Consider the following 17,918-nt stretch of genomic DNA (forward strand, 5'->3'; position numbering starts at 1 on the left):
TTTCTATGGGTCTCTATGGGGTCCCTATGGGTATCCCTATGGGATGTGGGTCCCTATGGTGTGTAATGGGATCGATGTGGGGTCCCGACCCCATATAACCCCCATCTCTCCCCCCCACAGGCTCCTCCCCCCCCCTTGTTGGGTCACACTCTGACCCCCGCGGGCGCCGTGGGGCTGGTGCTGCTGGGGGGCTACAACCCACAGCTGGGGGTCAACACCAGGATGTGGGGCCTACGGGGCGGAATATGGACAGAGCTGAGGGCACAGGGACACGGACCCACAGGTGGGGGATCTATGGGGCACTATGGGGTATCTATGGGTCTCTATGGGGCTCTATGGGTCTCTATGGGGTCTCTATGGGGTGCTATGGGTCTCTATGGGGCTCTGTGGAGTCTCAGTGGGGCTCTATGGGATCTCTATGGGTCTCTATGGGGTCTCTATGGTTTTCTATGGGTCTCTATGGGTCCCTATGGGGTCTCTATGGGTCTCTATGGTCTCTCTATGGGGCTCTATGGGGCTCTGTGGGGCTCTATGGGTCTCTATGGGTCCCTATGGGGTCTCTATGGGGCTCTTTGGGGTCTCTATGGGTCACTAAGGGGCTCTATGGGGCTCTATGGGGTCTCTGTGGGGCTCTATGGGTCTCTATGGGGTTCTATGGGGCTCTATGGGTCCCTATGGGGTTTCTCTGGGTCTCTGTGGGGTCTCTATGGGGCTCTATGGGTCTCTATGGGGCAGCTATGGGTCTTCATGGGTCTTTCTATGGGTCTCTATAGGTCCATGGGGTCTCTATGGGGCTCTATGGGCCTCTATGGGTCTCTATGGGGCTCTTTGGGGTCTCTATGGGTCTCAATGGGGTCTCTATGGGGCTCTATGGGTCTCTATGGGGTTTCTATGGGTCCCTATGGGGTCTCTATGGGTCTCTGTGGGTCTCTATGGGGTCTCTATGGGTCCCTATGGGGTCTCTATGGGTCTCTATGGTCTCTCTATGGGTCTCTATGGGGCGCTATGGGGCTCTGTGGGGCTCTATGGGGCTCTATGGGGCTCTTTGGGGTCTCTATGGGTCTCTGTGGGTCTCTATGGGGTCTCTATGGGTCCCTATGGGGTCTCTATGGTTTTCTATGGGTCTCTATGGGTCCCTATGGGGTCTCTATGGGTCTCTATGGTCTCTCTATGGGTCTCTATGGGGCGCTATGGGGCTCTATGGGGCTCTATGGGTCTCTATGGGGCAGCTATGGGGTCTCTATGGGTCTCTATGGGTCACTAAGGGGCTCTATGGGGTCTCTGTGGGGCTCTATGGGGTCTCTATGGGGTCTCTATGGGGCTCTATGGGTCTCTATGGGTCCCTATGGGGTTTCTCTGGGTCTCTATGGGGTCTCTATGGGGCTCTATGGGTCTCTATGGGGCAGCTATGGGTCTTTATGGGTCTTTCTATGGGTCTCTATAGGTCCATGGGGTCTCTATGGGGCTCTATGGGTCCCTATGGGGCTCTATGGGGCTCTATAGGGTCTCTATGGGTCTCTGTGGGGTCTCTATGGGGCTCTGTGGGGCTCTATGGGGTCTCTGTGGGGGTTCTATGGGTCTCTATGGGGCTCTGTGTGTCTCTTTGGGGTCTCTATGGGGTCTCTAAGGGTCCCTATGGGTCTCTATGGGCCCCGCCCCTTTCAAAACCCCTCCACCCAATACAAAGCCCTGCTCATTTGCATAGCCCCGCCCCCTCTCCTGAACCCCCACCTAAACGTGGCCCCGCCCCCTTTTGGCCCCGCCCCCTTTATGTGACCACGCCCCCTTACTGACTCCGCCCCCTTTGTGTGACCACGCCCCCTACATTGACCCCGCCCCCTCCCGTGACCACACCCCCTATATTAGCCCCGCCCCCTTTCTAACTCCGCCCCTCTGTGGCCCTGCCCCCTTTAAGTGACCCCGCCCCCTTTCTGACCCCGCCCCCTTTCTGGCCCCACCCACTACATTAGCCCCGCCCCCCTTTCTGGCCCCGCCCCCTTTCTGACTCCGCCCGCTTTCTTGTGGCCACGCCTCCTAAATTAGCCCCGCCCCTTTCTGGCTCCGCCCCCTTTGTGGCCCTGCCCCCTTTCTGACCCCACCGCCTACATTAGCCCTGTCCCCTTTCTGACCACGCCCCTACATTAGCCACGCCCCCTACACTAGCCCCGCCCCCTTTCTGACCACGCCCCCCTACATTGGCCCCGCCCCCTTCCTGACCACGCCCCCTACGTTAGCCCCGCCCCCTCTCTGACCATGCCCCCTACATTGGCCCCGCCCCCTTTTCTGACCACGCCCCCTACATTAGCCCCGCCCCCTTTCTGACCACGCCCCCTACATTAGCCCCGCCCCCTTTCTGACCACGCCCCTTTCTGACCATGCCCCCTACATTTGCCCCACCCCCTTTCTGACCACGCCCCCTACATTTGCCCCGCCCCCTTTCTGACCACGCCCCCTACATTTGCCCCGCCCCCTTCCTGACCACGCCCCCTTTATGACCACGCCCCCTACACTGACCCCGCCCTCTTTCTGACCCCGCCCCCTTTGTGTGACCACGCCCCCTATATCAGCCCCGCCCCCTTTCTAACTCCGCCCCTTTGTGGCCCTGCCCCCTTTAAGTGACCCCGCCCCCTTTCGGACTCCGCCCCCTTTCTGGCCCCACCCACTACATTAGCCCCGCCCCCTTTCTGACTCCGCCCCTTTCTTGCGGCCACGCCTCCTAAATTAGCCCCGCCCCTTTCTGGCTCCGCCCCCTTTGTGACCCTGCCCCCTTTCTGACCACGCCCCTTACATTAGCCCCGCCCCCTTCCTGACCACGCCCCCTACATTAGCCCCGCCCCCCTTTCTGGCCACGCCCCCTACATTGGCCCCGCCCCCTTCCTGACCACGCCCCCTACATTAGCCCCGCCCCCCTTTCTGGCCACGCCCCCTACATTGGCCCCGCCCACTTCCTGGCCACGCCCCCTACATTAGCCCCCCCCCCCCTTCCTGAGCACGCCCCCTACATTAGCCCCGCCCCACTTTCTGACCACGCCCCCTACGTTAGCCCCGCCCCCTTTCTGACCATGCCCCCTACATTGGCCCTGCCCCCTTTCTGACCACGCCCCCTACATTAGCCCCGCCCCCTTTCTGGCCACGCCCCTACATTGGTCCTGCCCCCTTTCTGACCACGCCCCCTACATTAGCCCCGCCCCCTTTCTGACCCCGCCCCCTACATTAGCCCCGCCCCCTTTCTGACCACGCCCCCTACAATAGCCCCGCCCCCTTTCTGACCACGCCCCCTACATTAGCCCCGCCCCCTTTCTGACCCCGCCCCCTACATTAGCCCCGCCCCCTTTCTGACCACGCCCCCTACGTTAGCCCCGCCCCCTTTCTGACCATGCCCCCTACATTGGCCCTGCCCCCTTTCTGACCACGCCCCCTACATTAGCCCCGCCCCCTTTCTGGCCACGCCCCTACATTGGTCCTGCCCCCTTTCTGACCACGCCCCCTACATTAGCCCCGCCCCCTTTCTGACCCCGCCCCCTACATTAGCCCCGCCCCCTTTCTGACCCCGCCCCCTACGTTAGCCCCGCCCCCTTTCTGACCCCGCCCCCTACATTAGCCCCGCCCCCTTTCTGACCACGCCCCCTACGTTAGCCCCGCCCCCTTTCTGACCCCGCCCCCTACATTAGCCCCGCCCCCTTTCTGACCACGCCCCCTACGTTAGCCCCGCCCCCTCTCTGACCATGCCCCCTACATTAGCCCCGCCCCCTTTCTGACCACGCCCCCTACATTAGCCCCGCCCCCTACATTAGCCCCGCCCCCTTTCTGACCACGCCCCCTACATCAGCCCCGCCCCCTTTCTGACCACGCCCCCTACATTAGCCCCTCCCCCTTTCTGACCGCGCCCCCTACATTAGCCCCGCCCCCTTTCTGACTCCGCCCCCTTTTTGACCCCGCCCCCTTTCTGACTCCGCCCCCTTTGTGTCCCCGCCCCCTTCCAGCTTTGCTGGGTCACGTGTCGGTGTTTGACGCCCCGTCTCGCTCCATGTTTGTCTATGGGGGGTGGAGCCCCATGGAGGGAACAGCCGGGACCATGTACAGGCTGAACTGCGACACCTGGAGGTGGGAACCGGTACTGCAGGACCCACAGTGCGGGGTAAGGGAACCCATAACCTATGGGGCTCTATGGGGGGATATGGGGGGATATGGGGTCCCTATGGGCCAATATGGGGGGATATGGGGGGATATGGGGGGATATGGAGTCCCTATGGGGCTCTATGGGGGGATATGGGGTTCCTATGGGAGGATATGGGGTCCCTATGGGGGGATATGGGGCTCTATGGGGAGATATGGGGCTCTATGGGGGGATTTGGGGGGATATGGGGATCTATGGAGGGATATGGGGCTCTATGGGGGGATATGGGGTCCCTATGAGGGGATATGGGGGGATATGGGGTCCGTATGGGGCTCTATGGGGGGATATGGGGGGATATGGGGCTCTATGGGGTCCCTATGGGGCTATATGGGGGGATATGGGGTCCCTATGGGGCTCCATGGGGGGATATGGGTCCCTATGGGTCCCTATGGGTCTCTAAGGGGTCCCTATGGGTCTCTATGTGTCCCTATGGGTCCCTATGGGTCTCTATGGGTCCCTATGTGGTCCCTATGTGTCTCTATGGGTCTCTATGGGTCTCTATGGGTCCCTATGTGTCCCTATGGGTCGCTATGGGTCCCTATGGGTCCCTATGGGTCTCTATGTGGTCCCTATGGGTCCCTATGGGTCTCTATGTGTCCCTATGGGTCCCTATGGGTCCCTATGGGTCTCTATGGGTCCCTATGTGTCCCTATGGGTCTCTATGGGTCCCTATGTGTCCCTATGGGTCTCTATGGGTCCCTATGGGTCCCTATGTGTCCCTATGTGTCCCTATGGGTCTCTATGTGTCCCTATGGGGTCCCTATGGGTCCCTATGTGTCTCTATGGGTCCCTATGGGTCTCTATGGGTCCCTATGTGTCCCTATGTGTCCCTATGGGTCTCTATGTGTCCCTATGGGGTCCCTATGGGTCCCTATGGGTCTCTATGTGTCCCTATGGGTCCCTATGGGTCTCTATGTGTCCCTATGTGTCTCTATGGGTCTCTATGGGTCTCTATGGGTCTCTATGGGTCCCTATGGGTCCCTATGTGTCCCTATGGGTCTCTATGGGTCCCTATGGGTCTCTATGGGTCTCTATGGGTCTCTGTGGGTCTCTATGGGTCTCTATGGGTCTCTATGGGTCCCTATGTGTCCCTATGGGTCTCTATGGGTCCCTATGGGTCCCTATGTGTCTCTATGGGTCCCTATGGGTCTCTATGGGTCCCTATGGGTCTCTATGGGTCCCTATGTGTCCCTATGGGGTCCCTATGGGTCTCTATGGGTCCCTATGGGTCCCTATGTGTCTCTATGTGTCCCTATGGGTCCCTATGTGTCTCTATGGGTCCCTATGGGTCTCTATGGGTCTCTATGTGTCCCTATGTGTCCCTATGTGTCCCCATGTATCTCTATGGTCGCACTGTTGCCTCTCTATCCCCATGTCTCTATGATCCCCAGCTCCCGCCCCGCTGGCTGCACGCCGCGCTCCCATTGGACGGTTCCTTGTTGGTGTTGGGTGGACGCGGCACTTCCGGGTCCAACACGTCACAGCGCCCCCTGCTGCTCGGAGGGCGGCAGCGCGGCTGGCGGCCAATCAGAGGAGGTGGGGGGGGGGATATGGGGTCACTATGGGGTCCCTATGGGGCTCTATGGGGTCTCGATGGGGTTATTATGGGGTCCCTATGGGGTGGGGGTCTCTATGGGGTCCCTATGGGGCAGGGGTTACTATGGGTCCCTATGGGGTTCCTATGGGTTTCCAATGGGGCAGGGGTCTCTATGGGGTCCCTATGGGGTGGGGGTCTCTATGGGGTCCCTATGGGGTTCTATGGGGGGATATGGGGTCCCTATGGGGTGGGGGTCCTTATGGGGTCCATATGGGGTTACTATGGGGTTACTATGGGGTTCCTATGGGGCAGGGGTTACTATGGGTCTCTATGGGGTCCCTATGGGGTCCCTATGGGGTTGGGGTCCCTATGGGGTCTTTATGGGGTCCCTATGGGGTCCTTATGGGGTCCCTATGGGGCAGGGGTTACTATGGGGTCCCTATGGGGTCCTTATGGGGTCCTTATGGGGTGGGGGTCCCTATGGGGTCTTTATGGGGTCCCTATGGGGTCCCTATGGGGCAGGGGTTACTATGGGGTCCCTATAGGGTCCTTATGGGGTCCTTATGGGGTGGGGGTCCCTATGGGGTCTTTATGGGGTCCTTATGGGGTCCCTATGGGGTCAGGTTACTATGGGGTCCCTATGGGTCCCTATGGGGTCCTTATGGGGTCCCTATGGGGTCGGGTTACTATGGGGTCCCTATGGGGCTCTATGGGGTCCCTATGGGGTTCCTATGGGGCAGGGGTTACTATGGGTCCCTATGGGGTCCCTATGGGGTTACTGTGGGGTTACTATGGGGCAGGGGTCCCTATGGGATCCCTATGGGGTTGGGGTCCCTATGGGGTTCTTATGGGGCAGGGGTTACTATGGGTCCCTATGGGGTCCTTATGGGGTCCCTATGGGGTTGGGGTCCCTATGGGTCCATATGGGGTCCCTATGGGGTCCCTATGGGGCAGGGGTTACTATGAGTCCCTATGGGTTTCTATGGGGTCCCTGTGGGGCTCTATTGGGTCTCTATGGGGTCCCTATGGGTCCCTATGGGGCTCTATGGGGTTACTATGGGTCCCTATGGGGTCCCTATGGGATTCCTATGGGGCAGGGGTTACTATGGGTCCCTATGGGGTCCCTATGGGGTCCCTATGGGGCTCTATGGGGTCCCTGTGGGGTTACTATGGGGCTCTTTGGTGTTACTATGGTCCCTATGGGGCTCTATGGGGTTACTGTGGTCCCTATGGGTCCCTATGGGGCAGGGGTTACTATGGGTCCCTATGGGGTCTCTATGGGTCCATATGGGGTCCTTATGGGGCAGGGGTCCATATGGGGTCCCTATGGGGTGGGGGTCCCTATGGGGTCCATATGGGGTCCCTATGGGGTGGGGGTTTATATGGGGTCCCTATGGGGTCCCGATGGGTCCTTATGGGGTCCGTATGGGGTCCGTATGGGGTCCGTATGGGGTCCCTATGGGGCAGGGGTCACTATGGGGTCCTTATGGGGCAGGGGTCCCTATGGGGTCCTTATGGGGTTCCTATGGGGTGGGGGTCCCTATGGGGTCCTTATGGGGTTGGGGTCCCTATGGGTTCCCTATGGGGTCCCTATGGGGTTGGGGTCCCTATGGGTCTCTATGGGTCTCTATGGGTTCCCTATGGGGCAGGGGTTACTATGGTCCCTATGGGGTCCCTATGGGGTTGGGGTTACTATGGGTCCATATGGGGTCCATATGGGGTCCCTATGGGCCCCTATGGGGTGGGGGTTCCTATGGGTCCCTCTGGGGTCCCTATGGGGTTCCTATGGGGCAGGGGTCCCTATGGGGCAGGGGTTACTATGGGTCCCTATGGGGTCCTTATGGGGTTGGGGTCCCTATGGGTCTCTATGGGTCCCTATGGGGTCCCTATGGGGCAGGGGTTACTATGGGTCTCTATGGGGTCCCTATGGGGTTACTATGGGGTTACTATGGGGCAGGGGTCCCTATGGGGTTGGGGTCCCTATGGGGTTCCTATGGGGCAGGGGTTACTATGGGTCCCTATGGGGTCTCTATGGGGTCCCTATGGGGTTGGGGTTACTATGGGGTCCTTATGGGGTCCATATGGCGTTCCTATGGGGTCCCTATGGGGTCCATATGGGGTCCCTATGGGGTTCCTATTGGGTTCCTATGGGGCAGGGGTTACTATGGGTCTCTATGGGGTCCTTATGGGGTCCCTATGGGGTGGGGGTCTCTATGGGGTCCCTATAGGGTCCCTATGGGGTCCCTATGGGGCAGGGGTTCCTATGGGGTCCCTATGGGGTTCCTTTGGGTTTGAGGTTACTATGGGTCCCTATGGGGTCCCTATGGGGTGGGGGTCTCTATGGGTCCCTATGGGGTCTCTATCGGGTCCCTATGGGGTTGGGGTCTCTATGGGGTCCTTCTGGGGTCCCTATGGGGTTGGGGTCCCTATGGGGTCCCTATGGGGTCCCTATGGGGTTGGGGTCACTATGGGTCCCTATGGGGTCTCTATGGGGTGGGGGTCTCTGTGGGGTTGGGCTCACTGTGGGGTGGGGGTCGCTATAGGGCGGTGGTTCCCTATAGGGCGTGTGTTTCTATGGGGTGGGGTCCCTTTTATATGGGGTTCCCTATGGCTCAATGGTTCTTATGGGGTGGGGGGGCGTGGCTTCGAATTGGGGGCGTGGCTTATGCTAATTAAGGGGGCGTGGTCTCCCAATGGGGGGTCATGTGATATAAGGGGCGTGGCCTATGAGGGGGCGTGGCTTATTTGGGGGCGTGGCCTATTGACTCCTCCCACTTCCTTTCCACCAATGGTGACAGGGGGCGTGGCCTATGAGGGGGCGTGGCCTATCGACTCCCCCCCTTCCTTTCCCACCAATGGCGGAAGGGGGGCGTGGTCTCTATGGGGGTGTGGCCTACATGGGGGCGTGGCCTATTGACTCCTCCCCCTACCTTTCCACCAATGGCGGGTGGGGGGTGTGGCCAATGTGGAAGCGTGGCTTATTTCGGGGGCGTGGCCTGTTGACTCCTCCCCCTTAATTTTCCACCAATGGCGGTGGGGGGGTGTGGCCTACTGGGGGCGTGGCCTATATTAGGACGTGGCCAATGGGGAAGGGCCTATAAGGGGGAGGGGTTTATATGGGGGCGTGGCTTATTTGAGGGGCGTGGCCTGTTGGGGGCGTGGCCTATTGACCCCACCAATGGTGGCTAAGGGCGTGGCCTATATGGGGGCGTGGTCTATATGGGGGCGTGGCTTATTTGAGGGGCGTGGCCTGTTGGGGGCGTGGCCTATTGACTCCACCAATGGTGGCTAAGGGCGTAGCCTATATGGGGGCGTGGTCTATATGGGGGCGTGGCTTATTTGAGGGGCGTGGCCTGTTGGGGGCGTGGCCTATTGACTCCACTAATGGCGACTGGGGGCGTGGCCTATATGGGGGCGTGGCCTGTTGGGGGCGTGGCCTATTGACTCCACCAATGGCGGCAGGGGGCGTGGCCTGTATGGGGGCGTGGCCTGTTGGGGGCGTGGCCTATCGACCCCACCAATGGCAACCGGGGGCGTGGCCTATATGGGGGCGTGGCTTATAAGGGGGTGGGGCGTATTAGGGGGCGTGGCTTATTGGGGGGCGTGGCCTGTTGGGGGGCGTGGCCTATCGACTCCACCAATGGCGGCTGGGGGCGTGGCCTATATGGGGGCGTGGCTTATAAGGGGGCGTGGCTTATTTGGGGGGCGTGGCCAGCTCTGCTGACCCCGCCCCCTTTCCCAGCCCCCCGGTTCCCCCCGATGTTGGCTGCAGCGTCGCTGGGCGGCGCCATCTTTGTTTGTGGCGGGACGGAGGGGGCGGGGCTGTGGAAGCTCCGACCAATGAGAGACCGGAGAGACAGGTGAGATGCTAATGAGATGCAAATGAGGGGGGAGATGTGGGGCTGGGGGGTATGAATCTCTATGGGGTCTCTATGGGTCCCTATGGGGCTCTATGGGTCTCAATTGGTCTCTATGGGTCTCTATGGGTCCCTATGGGTCTCTATGGGTCTCTATGGGTCCCTATGGATCTCTATGGGTCTCTATGGGTCCCTATGGGTCTCTATGGGTCCTTATGGGTCCGTATGGGGCTCTATGGGGTCTCTATGGGTCCCTATGGGATGCAAATGAGATGCAAATAAGGGGGGAGATGTGGGGCTGGGGGTGATGTGGGGTTTATATGGGTCTCTATGGGTCCCTATGGTCTCTATGGGGTCTCTATGGGTACCTATGGGTCTCTATGGGTCTCTATGGGTCCCTATGGGTCACTATGGGTCTCTATGGGTCCCTATGGGTCTCTATGGGGCTCTATGGGTCTCTATGGGTCCCTATGGGTCCCTATGGGTCTATATGGGTCCCTATGGGTCTCTATGGGTCCCTATGGGTCTCTGTGGGACACTATGGGGTCTCTATGGGGCACTATGGGATCTCTGTGGGTCTCTATGGGTCCCTATGGGTCTCTATGAGTCTCTGTGGGTCCCTATGTGTCTGTGTGGGGTCTCTATGGGGTCTCTATGGGTCTCTATGGGGTCTCTATGGGTCCCTATGGGTCTCCATGGGGTCTCTATGTGTCCCTATGGGTCTCTATGGGTCTCTATGGGTCTCCATGGGGTCTCTATGTGTTCCTATGGGTCTTTATGTGTTTCTATGGGTCTCTATGGGGTCCCTATGGGTCTCTATGGGTCCCTATGGGTCTCTATGGGTCTCTGTGGGGTCCCTGTGTGTCCCTATGGGGCTCTGTGGGGTCTCTATGGGTCTCTATGGGTCCCTATGGGATGCAAATGAGATGCAAATGAGGAGGGAGATGTGGGGCCGGGGATGTTGTGGGGCAGCATGGCAGCCATGGGTGTGAATGAGATGCAAATGAGATGCAAATGAGACGGAATGTAATGCAAATAAGGTGGGAACGAGATGGAAGTGAGATGTAAATGAGATGCAAATGAGATGCGAGTGATATAGGAATGAGCTGTAAATGAGATGGGGTGATATGCAAATGAGATGCAAATGAGATGCAAGTGATATAGGAATGAGCTGTAATTGAGATGGGGGTGATATGCAAATGGGATGTAAATTGATGCAAATGAGATGCGAGCGATATAGGGATGAGCTGTAAATGAGATGGGGGTGATATGCAAATGGGATGTAAATGAGATGCAAATGAGATGTGAGTGATATAGGAATGAGCTGTGAGATGGGGGTGTTATGCAAATGGGATGTAAATGAGATGCAAATGAGATGCAAGTGATATAGGAATGAGCTGTAAATGAGATGGGGGTGATATGCAAATGGGATGTAAATGAGATGCAAATGAGATGCGAGCGATATAGGAGTGAGCTGTAAATGAGATGGGGGGGCTATATGCAAATGAGATGTAAATGAGATGTAAATTAGATGCTAATGAGATGCAAATGACCCCACAGGAACTGCAGCACTGAGCTGACCCCAATTACAGCCCAGAATGAGGTGAGAATTTGGGGCATTTTGGGGCATTTTGGGGGAAATTTGGGGTTTTTTGGGGGGGATTTAATGGATTTTGGGGTGATTTTGAGGGATTTTGGGGCATTTTGGGGCATTTTGGGGGATTTTGGGTCATTTTCTGTGTTTTTGGGGTCTCTATGGGTCGGGGATTTGGGGTTGTTGGTTGTTGACCAATTTGGGGTTTTTTGACCCCAATTCCAGGGACCCACAACTGCTCTGAAGCTCCATGAGGATGGTGAGAGATCTATGGGGCTCTATGGGGCGCTATGGGGTGCTATGGGGCTCTATGGGGTGCTATGGGGCTCTATGGGGCGCTATGGGGTTCTATGGGGCACTATGGGGTGCTATCGGGCCCGGTGGGCCTCTATGGGCCTCTATGGGGCTCTGTGGGGCTCTATGGGGCGCTATGGCGTGCTATGGGGCTCTATGGGGCGCTATGAGGCTCTATGGGCCTCTATGAGGCTCTATGGGGTGCTATGGGGTTCTATGGGGCGCTATGAGGCTCTATGGGGCTCTATGGGGCGCTATAGGGTTCTATGGGGTTCAATGGGGCTCTATGGGGCTCTGTGGGGCGCTATGGGGCTCTATGGGGCGCTATGGGGCTCTATGGGGCTCTATGGGGCGCTATGGGGCTCTATGGGCCTCTATGGGGCCCTGTGAGCCTCTATGGGGTTTTATGTGGTGCTGTGGGGCTCTATGGGCCTCTATGGGGCTCTGTGGGGCTCTATGGGGCGCTATGGGGTTCTATGGGGCTCTATGGTCCTCTATGGGGCGCTATGGGGTTCTATGGGGCACTATGGGGTGCTATGGGGCTCTATGGGGCTCTATGGGGTTCTATGGGGCTCTATGGGGCGCTATGGGGTTCTGTGGGGCACTATGGGGCGCTATGGGGTTCTATGGAGCTCTATGGGGCTCTATGGGGTTCTATGGGGCGCTATGGGGTTCTATGGGCCTCTATGGGCCTCTATGGGGCTCTGTGGGGCTCTATGGGGCGCTATGGGGTTCTATGGGGCTCTATGGTCCTCTATGGGGCGCTATGGGGTTCTATGGGGCTCTATGGGGTGCTATGGGGCTCTATGGGGCTCTATGGGGTTCTATGGGGCTCTATGGGGCGCTATGGGGTTCTGTGGGGCACTATGGGGCGCTATGGGGTTCTATGGAGCTCTATGGGGCTCTATGGGGTTCTATGGGGCGCTATGGGGTTCTATGGGCCTCTATGGGCCTCTATGGGGCTCTGTGGGGCGCTATGGGGCTCTATGGGGCTCTGTGGGGCGCTATGGGGCGCTATGGGGCTCTATGGGGCTCTATGGGGCGCTATGGGGTTCTATGGGGCGCTATGGGGTTCTATGGGGCTCTGTGGGGTGCTATGGGGTTCTATGGGGCCCTGTGGGTCTCTATGGGGCGCTATGGGGTTCTATGGGGCGCTATGGGGCTCTATGGGGTGCTATGGGGCTCTATGGGGTGCTATGGGGCTCTATGGAGCGCTATGGGGTTCTATGGGGCGCTATGGGGTGCTATGGGGCTCTATGGGGCGATATGGGGTTCTATGGGGCGCTATGGGGCTCTATGGGGCGCTATGGGGTTCTATGGGGCTCTATGGGGCGCTATGGGGTGCTATGGGGTTCTATGGGGCTCTATGGGGCGCTAAGGGGCACTATGGGGCGCTATGGGGTGCTATGGGGCCCGGTGGTTCTCTATGGGGCTCTATGGGGCTCTATGGGGCCTGTGGGCCTCTATGGGGCTCTATGGGGCTCTATGGGGCGCTATGGGGTTCTATGGGGCTCTGTGGGCCTCTATGGGGCTCTATGGGGCGCTATGGGGTTCTATGGGGCGCTATGGGACGCTATAGGGTGCTATGGGGTTCTATGGGGCGCTATGGGGCTCTATGGGGCTCTATGGGGCTCTATGGGGTTCTATGGGGCTCTATGGGGCGCTATGGGGTTCTATGGGGCGCTATGGGGCTCTATGGTGCGCTATGGGGTTCTATGGGGCTCTATGGGGCTCTATGGGGCTCTATGGGGTTCTATGGGGCTCTATGGGGCCATGTGGGGCTTTATGGGGCTCTAAGATGCTCTATGGGGCGCTATGGGGCTCTATGGGGCTCTGTGGGGCTCTATGGGGTACTATGGGGCTCTATGGGGCTCTATGGGGTGCTATGGGGCGCTATGGGGTTCTATGGGGCTCTATGGGCCTCTATGGGGCTCTATGGGGCTCTATGGGCCTCTGTGGGGCTCTGTGGGGCACTATGGGGCGCTGTGGGGTTCTATGGGGCTCTATGGGGCGCTATGGGGCTCTATGGGGCTCTATGGGGCGCTATGGGATTCTATGGGGCTCTTTGGGGCTCTGTGGGGCGCTATGGGGCGCTATGGGGCTCTATGGGACTCTATGGGGCTCAATGGGGCGCTATGGGGTTCTATGGGGCTCTATGGGGCGCTATGGGGTTCTATGGGGCGCTATGGGGTTCTATGGGGCTCTATGGGGCACTATGGGGCTCTATGGGGCGCTATGGGGCTCTATAGGGCTCTATGGGGCGCTATGGGGTTCTATGGGGCGCTATGGGGCTCTATGGTGCGCTATGGGGTTCTATGGGGCTCTATGGGGCACTATGGGGTTCTATGGGGCGCTATGGGGTTCTATGGGGCTCTATGGGGTTCTATGGGGCTCTATGGGGCTCTATGGGGCACTATGGGGTTCTATGAGGCTCTATGGGCCTCTGTGGGGCTCTGTGGGGCTCTATGGGGCACTATGGGGTTCTATGGGGCTCTATGGGCCTCTATGGGGCTCTGTGGGGCTCTATGGGGCGCTATGGGGTTCTATGAGGCTCTATGGGCCTCTGTGGGGCTCTATGGGGCTCTGTGGGGTGCTATGGGGCTCTATGGGGTGCTATGGGGTTCTGTGGGGCTCTGTGGGGTGCTATGGGGCTCTATGGGGTTCTATGGGGCTCTATGGGGCTCTGTGGGGCTCTATGGGGTACTATGGGGCTCTATGGGGCTCTATGGGCCTCTGTGGGGCGCTATGGGGTTCTATGGGGCTCTATGGGTCGCTATGGGGCGCTACGGGGTTCTATGGGGCTCTGTGGGGCTCTGTGGGGCTCTGTGGGGCTCTATGGGGCGCTATGGGGTTCTATGGGGCTCTATGGGCCTCTATGGGGCTCTATGGGGCTCTATGGGCCTCTGTGGGGCTCTGTGGGGCACTATGGGGCGCTGTGGGGTTCTATGGGGCTCTATGGGGCGCTATGGGGCTCTATGGGGCTCTATGGGGCGCTATGGGGTTCTATGGGGCTCTATGGGGCTCTGTGGGGCGCTATGGGGCGCTATGGGGCTCTATGGGACTCTATGGGGCTCAATGGGGCGCTATGGGGTTCTGTGGGGCTCTATGGGGCGCTATGGGGTTCTATGGGGCTCTATGGGGCACTATGGGGCTCTATGGGGCGCTATGGGGCTCTATAGGGCTCTATGGGGCGCTATGGGGTTCTATGGGGCGCTATGGGGCTCTATGGTGCGCTATGGGGTTCTATGGGGCTCTATGGGGCGCTATGGGGTTCTATGGGGCGCTATGGGGTTCTATGGGGCTCTATGGGGTTCTATGGGGCTCTATGGGGCTCTATGGGGCACTATGGGGTTCTATGAGGCTCTATGGGCCTCTGTGGGGCTCTGTGGGGCTCTATGGGGCACTATGGGGTTCTATGGGGCTCTATGGGCCTCTATGGGGCTCTGTGGGGCTCTATGGGGCGCTATGGGGTTCTATGAGGCTCTATGGGCCTCTGTGGGGCTCTATGGGGCTCTGTGGGGTGCTATGGGGCTCTATGGGGTGCTATGGGGTTCTGTGGGGCTCTGTGGGGTGCTATGGGGCTCTATGGGGTTCTATGGGGCTCTATGGGGCTCTGTGGGGCTCTATGGGGTACTATGGGGCTCTATGGGGCTCTATGGGCCGCTATGGGGTGCTATGGGGTTCTATGGGCCTCTATGGGGTTCTATGGGGCTCTATGGGGCCCTGTGGGTCTCTATGGGTCTCTATGGGGTTCTATGGGGCTCTATGGGGTTCTATGGGGCTCTATGGGGTGCTATGGGGCACTATGGGGCTCTATGGGGCGCTATGGGGTTCTATGGGGCTCTGTGGGGTGCTATGGGGCGCTATGAGGCTCTATGGGGCGCTATGGGGCTCTATAAGGCGCTATGGGGTTCTGTGGGGCCCTGTGAGCCTCTGTGGGGCTCTATGGGGCACTATGGGGTGCTATGGGGCTCTATGGGGCTCTATGGGGTTCTATGGGGCTCTATGGGGCGCTATGGGGTTCTGTGGGGCCCTGTGGGTCTCTATGGGGCTCTATGGGGCGCTATGGGGTTCTATGGGCCTCTGTGGGGCTCTGTGGGGCTCTATGGGGCGCTATGGGGCTCTATGGGGCGCTATGGGGTTCTGTGGGGCTCTATGGGGTTCTATGGGGCTCTATGGGGCACTATGGGGTTCTATGGGGCTCTGTGGGGCTCTATGGGGCGCTATGGGGCCCTGTGAGCCTCTATGGGGTTTTATGTGGTGCTGTGGGGCTGTATGAGCCTCTATGAGACTTTATGGGGTTCTATGGGGCTCTATGGGGCGCTATGGGGCTCTATGGGGCTCTATGGGGTTCTATGGGGTGCTATGGGGCCCTGTGGGCCTCTATGGGGCTTTATGGGGCTCTAAGATGCTCTGTGGGGTGCTGTGGGGCTATATGGGGTTCTATGGGTCCCAGTGGTTCTCTATGGGGCTCTATGGGGCGCTATGGGGTTCTGTGGGGCCCTGTGAGCCTCTGTGGGGCTCTATGGGGCGCTATGGGGCACTATGGGGTGCTATGGGGCTCTGTTGGGCTCTATGGGGTGCTATGGGGTTCTATGGGGCTCTATGGGCCTCTATGGGGTGCTATGGGGCTCTATGGGGCGCTATGGGGTTCTATGGGGCTCTATGGGGCGCTATGGGGCACTATGGGGTTCTATGGGGCCCGGTGGTTCTCTATGGGGCTCTATGGGGCGCTATGGGGCTCTATGGGGCACTATGGGGCTCTATGGGGCTCTGTGGGGCTCTATGGGGCTCTATGGGGTGCTATGGGGTTCTGTGGGCCTCTATGGGGCGCTATGGGGTGCTATGGGGCTCTATGTGGTGCTATGGGGCTCTATGGGGCTCTATGGGGCGCTATGGGGTTCTATGGGGCTCTATGGGGTTCTATGGGGCTCTATGGGGTGCTATGGGGCTCTATGGGGCTCTATGGGGCGCTATGGGGTTCTATGGGGCTCTATGGGGTTCTATGGGGCTCTATGGGGTGCTATGGGGCTCTATGGGGCTCTATGGGGCGCTATGGGGCGCTATGGGGCTCTATGGGGCGCTATGGGGCTCTATGGGGCGCTATGGGGTTCTATGGGGCTCTATGGGGTTCTATGGGGCTCTATGGGGCTCTATGGGGCTCTATGGGGCGCTATGGGGCTCTATGGGGCGCTATGGGGTGCTATGGGGCTCTATGGGGTTCTATGGGGCACTATGGGGCTCTATGGGGCTCTATCGGGCGCTATGGGGCGCTATGAGGCTCTATGGGGCGCTATGGGGCTCTGTGGGGCTCTATGGGGCTCTATGGGGCTCTATGGGGCTCTATGGGGTTCTATGGGGCACTATGGGCCTCTATGGGGCTCTGTGGGGCTCTATGGGGCGCTATGGGGTTCTATGGGGCTCTATGGGGCGCTATGGGGTTCTATGGGGCTCTATGGGGCGCTATGGGGTTCTATGGGGCGCTATGGGGTGCTATGGGGCTCTATGGGGCGATATGGGGTTCTATGGGGCGCTATGGGGCTCTATGGGGCGCTATGGGGTTCTATGGGGCTCTATGGGCCTCTATGGGGCTCTGTGGGGCTCTATGGGGCTCTATGGGATTCTGTGGGGCTCTATGGGGCGCTATGGGGCTCTATGGGCCTCTGTGGGGCTCTGTGGGGCTCTATGGGGTGCTATGGGGTGCTATGGGGCTCTATGGGGCGCTATGGGGCTCTATGGGGTGCTATGGGGCTCTATGGGGCTCTGTGGGGCGCTATGGGGTTCTATGAGGCTCTATGGGGTTCTATGGGGCGCTATGGGGCTCTATGGGGTTCTATGGGGCTCTATGGGGCTCTGTGGGGCTCTATGGGGCTCTATGGGGCGCTATGGGGTTCTATGGGGCTCTATGGGGCTCTATGGGGCTCTATGGGGCTCTGTGGGGCTCTATGGGGCACTATGGGGTTCTATGGGCCTCTATGGGGCGCTATGGGGTTCTATGGGGCTCTATGGGGCTCTATGGGGCTCTGTGGGGCTCTATGGGGCGCTATGGGGTTCTATGGGGCTCTATGGGGCGCTATGGGGTTCCATGGGGCGCTATGGGGTTTTATGTGGTGCTGTGGGGCCCTATGGGGTACTATGGGGCTCTATGGGGCTCTATGGGGTTCTATGGGGCTCTATGGGGCTCTGTGGGACACTATGGGGCTCTATGGGGCTCTATGGGGTTCTATGGGGCTCTATGGGGCGCTATGGGGCGCTATGGGGCTCTATGGGGCTCTGTGGGCGTCTATGGGCCTCTATGGGGTTCTATGGGGCTCTGTGGGGCTCTGTGGGGCTCTATGGGGTTCTATGGGGCTCTATGGGGCTCTGTGGGGCTCTATGGGGCTCTATGGGGCGCTATGGGGTTCTATGGGGCTCTATGGGGCTCTATGGGGCTCTATGGGGCTCTGTGGGGCTCTATGG

At 59.4% G+C, this 17,918-nt stretch overlaps 1 protein-coding gene across 1 annotated transcript in view; it reads left to right on the forward strand.

Moving 5' to 3' along the window:
- Nucleotides 1-17,918, forward strand: part of LOC146751942 (multiple epidermal growth factor-like domains protein 8) — an 80,315-nt gene that overhangs the window by 43,360 nt on the left and 19,037 nt on the right. The window contains exons 12-17 of the mRNA XM_085533455.1: nucleotides 121-283; nucleotides 3,984-4,138; nucleotides 5,569-5,713; nucleotides 9,457-9,574; nucleotides 11,132-11,174; nucleotides 11,391-11,424. Of these exons, the coding sequence (XP_085389581.1) occupies nucleotides 121-283; nucleotides 3,984-4,138; nucleotides 5,569-5,713; nucleotides 9,457-9,574; nucleotides 11,132-11,174; nucleotides 11,391-11,424 (658 nt within the window). The remainder of the gene's footprint in view (nucleotides 1-120; nucleotides 284-3,983; nucleotides 4,139-5,568; nucleotides 5,714-9,456; nucleotides 9,575-11,131; nucleotides 11,175-11,390; nucleotides 11,425-17,918) is intronic.

The sequence above is a fragment of the Coturnix japonica genome, unplaced genomic scaffold, assembly GCF_054131305.1.
Source record: "Coturnix japonica strain WE unplaced genomic scaffold, WE-NBRP24 Scf060, whole genome shotgun sequence".
Classification (NCBI taxonomy): domain Eukaryota; kingdom Metazoa; phylum Chordata; class Aves; order Galliformes; family Phasianidae; genus Coturnix; species Coturnix japonica.